The sequence below is a fragment of the Gossypium raimondii genome, chromosome 8 (assembly GCF_025698545.1).
Source record: "Gossypium raimondii isolate GPD5lz chromosome 8, ASM2569854v1, whole genome shotgun sequence".
NCBI classification, from domain to species: domain Eukaryota; kingdom Viridiplantae; phylum Streptophyta; class Magnoliopsida; order Malvales; family Malvaceae; genus Gossypium; species Gossypium raimondii.
The window spans coordinates 38,756,039-38,759,252 of record NC_068572.1 but is presented as its reverse complement, the minus strand read 5'-3'; the positions used below and the strand labels follow the sequence as shown (position 1 = coordinate 38,759,252).

Genomic DNA, 3,214 nt, shown 5'->3' with positions numbered 1-3,214 from the left:
TAATAAAAATCAAGGCTACAAAAATCTGTTCTTGGTGTATTAATTAGTGGATTAGTTTGTTCGTACTGATTATCCATCGTTGCTAGATATTAGCAAACCATGGTTAAAAAAAATTAAATATTCTAATTAGAAAAATATACCTCTCTGCATCATCAATTCAACGTCATCCTGTTAGCCTTCGTCCTCCAGAAACCAGATAAGGCTTCGAGTATATGTAAATATGTTTAATCCATTACAGAAATCCTCAACTGGTAGAACAAGCAGAGAAAAATACAGTGTGTTTTACAGCATTCCCTTTACAGACCGACATTGTATTTATAAAACTATGAATATAGGAGTGGAGTCTGAAAGATTAGCAGATAACACAAGAATTGGGATGGTCTTCTGCAAGGACAACACGGTGATATGGAGTCATGTAAGGATTGTATGCCTTGTAAGCCTTGAGAAGCTCAGCAAGTTGTTCGCTTTCTTTCTTTTTGTTATCATCCTTCTTGGCGCCTTCATTTTTCTTGCCTTCTCCATCTTTTTTCTCTTCTTTGGCTGGTCCCACTGTTAAAATCTGAGTGTACCATTGTTTCCTTAACTTGCTCACCACCACCACTGGGTCAACTTCCCCTATCACTGTTAACTTCTTATCCTTCATGTCTATCGCGATTGAATCCACTCCTGATAGCCCAGACACTGCTTTCATGGTTTTCTGTTTCTCTATGTCATCTTGTAAACTCAATTTCAACACAACTTTCTGTAACAGAACCACACACAAAAAAAGATTATCATGTCAGAGACAAGAAAACATCCCTGTTCTGAATCTGTCCTGTCTATTAAGACAAGAATCCCATGAAAAAAACCAACATCTTTTAGTACAGTTGCCATCACAATAAAGCACTTTAGTTGATGAAAACAAGCAAATCCTAACATAACTTTTAAAAGCATGAAAAAGGAACCCAAAAATGGTTACTTTGTTATTGTTTTCTAATGTTAGTAATAAAGAAAACAAGAATTGATGTTACAAAGCCAGTGGATGAAAACATAAAACTAATTGAATACTGGAAGATTCATTCTCTGCGGAGAGATTGGGATAAGAATAGATTAAAAGAAGGAAACTTGAGACCTTCATTGCTGTTGAAACTTGGACTGTGACCTAGATTTGATTAAACTACAACACGTGAATTTGTAAGAGAGACGGGAAGTCACAATATATAAACAAACAGAAACATGGCTAAGCAATAAACTGGAAAAAGAAATTTTATTTATGCATCTGATATAGAATTGTTCAATTCTTTTCATGTGTTTGAATAATGTTTCGAAATTACATTTTCAACCAAATTTAAAAATGTACTAAAAATAAAATGAGAGAAAAAATAGGAGCAACGTGGAATTGGAACAAAGGGTTTGTGTCCAAATTGCACAACTCTGACCATTTCCCTGTCCAAGTAGGCAAAGAAGATGACAAACCAAACCTATTTAATATTTATTGATGAACTTACTAATAATGACTCATTTAATATATTAAAAATGTTTTAAAAATATCAAAAATGCTTTAATACGAATTTATAGAAGTACTGATTTTTTTTTAATTATGATTTGTAGTGATATTGGACTCCGTTGCTTTTGGCTCTTGTAAGCTTTAAAACCGTAAGAAAAATATGATGTTGGATTTTAATTACTGATAATTACTAATAATTTATTGGGCCGTGTATGATATTGTGATGGTTGATATTCCCAATTCAATGTACAAAATGGATAAGTTCCTATTTTACTGTGATGTTTTCTTTCTGAAAAAAATATATTATGAGGGCTTTTGAATATTGTAAAAAACTTAAATAATTATCAAATTAAGTTTCTTCAAGATCGAATATGTAAAGTTTTATTTTACCTTCAAATTGCATGCCCAATTGCAACTTAATTTATTAACTAAGAGAGTAAAATATGAAACAAACACAAGTTTGTTATGCATTTCAAAACCTATATCTATAGGACTTTGTTTAGAGAGTAATTCACCACCATCAATTTATTGTAAAAGACGTGATTTAAGTTTGACTCACTCACTAAATTGTAATATTTCTTCTATACATTAACTAGACTACTCTCTACACTAAGACTTTCCCTTAAAAATTTAATTACAATCTAACCAATAAAAATAATTTGTTTACAATAATCTGCACTAAAATGTGTTTCTCACAATGAACAAAATAACTTGATCCTTGAAACTAGTTCGATCAATTCCTCAATAATAAAATACTAGAGATCTTCTATGAGTAGTCTTCTTAGGAAAACAACTATCTTAAAATAGCAGTATTTTATTGAGCCAAAATTTAGAGAAAATCAAATCAAGTAAAAACTCTTTGAAGACTTCCAATGTGGTGGTGATGGAGGGTGGACATGTGAGAGATGAAAGTAATGTAGTGATGGGAGTTGTGTGGGGAGTTCCTCTAGGTTAGCTCTGATAATGAACAACGACTACAGGGAGATGATGATATTGAGAGTATTAAAAATACATAATTTTTTTAAAAATAAGAATTTTAAAAATTCTTTGAAAACTTTTATAAAGTTTTCTATATTTTTTATTTTTATTTTTATTTTGAAATTTTAAAATTTTGATATATTTTTTGAATTATATATATATTTAATTTTTCTATATTTTTTAATTTTAATTTTTTTTAATTTTTATAATTTGAATCCAAAAATCGGCTTGTCATAAGTGACATGTCACACCATGTCAATTAGGGGTGTGCAAAGTTCGAGTCAAACTGAAAAAATTCGATTAACAGATCAAATTCAGTTAATCAGTCGGTTAACCGAATTTTTCGGTCAAGGATCGGTTAATTATTTTTTAATTTTTTGGTTAACGGTTAATTTGGCTCGAAATCGATCTGTTAACCGAATTTTTTCGGTTTAACCAAAAAATTAATAAATAAAATTATAATATATAAATAGGCCCACTATTCACCTAAACCCAATCCAAACCCAAGTATCCAACCCAACCCAATTACCCAACCCAACCCAATCATAAAAATTACAAATAATTTAATAAATAAAAATAAAATTCTAAAACTAAAACTAAAACTTAAGTCTAAAAGTCTAAACTCAACAGTGAACAAACGATAGAAAAAAAAAAAACCTAACCTTCAACTTCAAATCCCTAATTGAAAACTCCCAAAACCTCTGCCAGGCCAGCCACCTTCCATCCGGCACTCTAGTGTCTACCAGGTCA

At 30.7% G+C, this 3,214-nt stretch overlaps 1 protein-coding gene across 1 annotated transcript; it reads right to left on the bottom strand.

The window, feature by feature from the left end:
- Positions 1–211: 211 nt before the first annotated feature.
- LOC105793631 (heavy metal-associated isoprenylated plant protein 39) lies at positions 212–1,304 on the bottom strand. Its single transcript, XM_012622496.2, has 2 exons — positions 1,112–1,304; positions 212–742 (listed from the first exon to the last, which is right to left on the bottom strand). Exons 1-2 carry the CDS (start codon positions 1,115–1,117, stop codon positions 353–355), a joined length of 396 nt encoding a protein of 131 aa, XP_012477950.1. The 5' UTR covers positions 1,118–1,304; the 3' UTR covers positions 212–352.
- Positions 1,305–3,214: the final 1,910 nt, after the last annotated feature.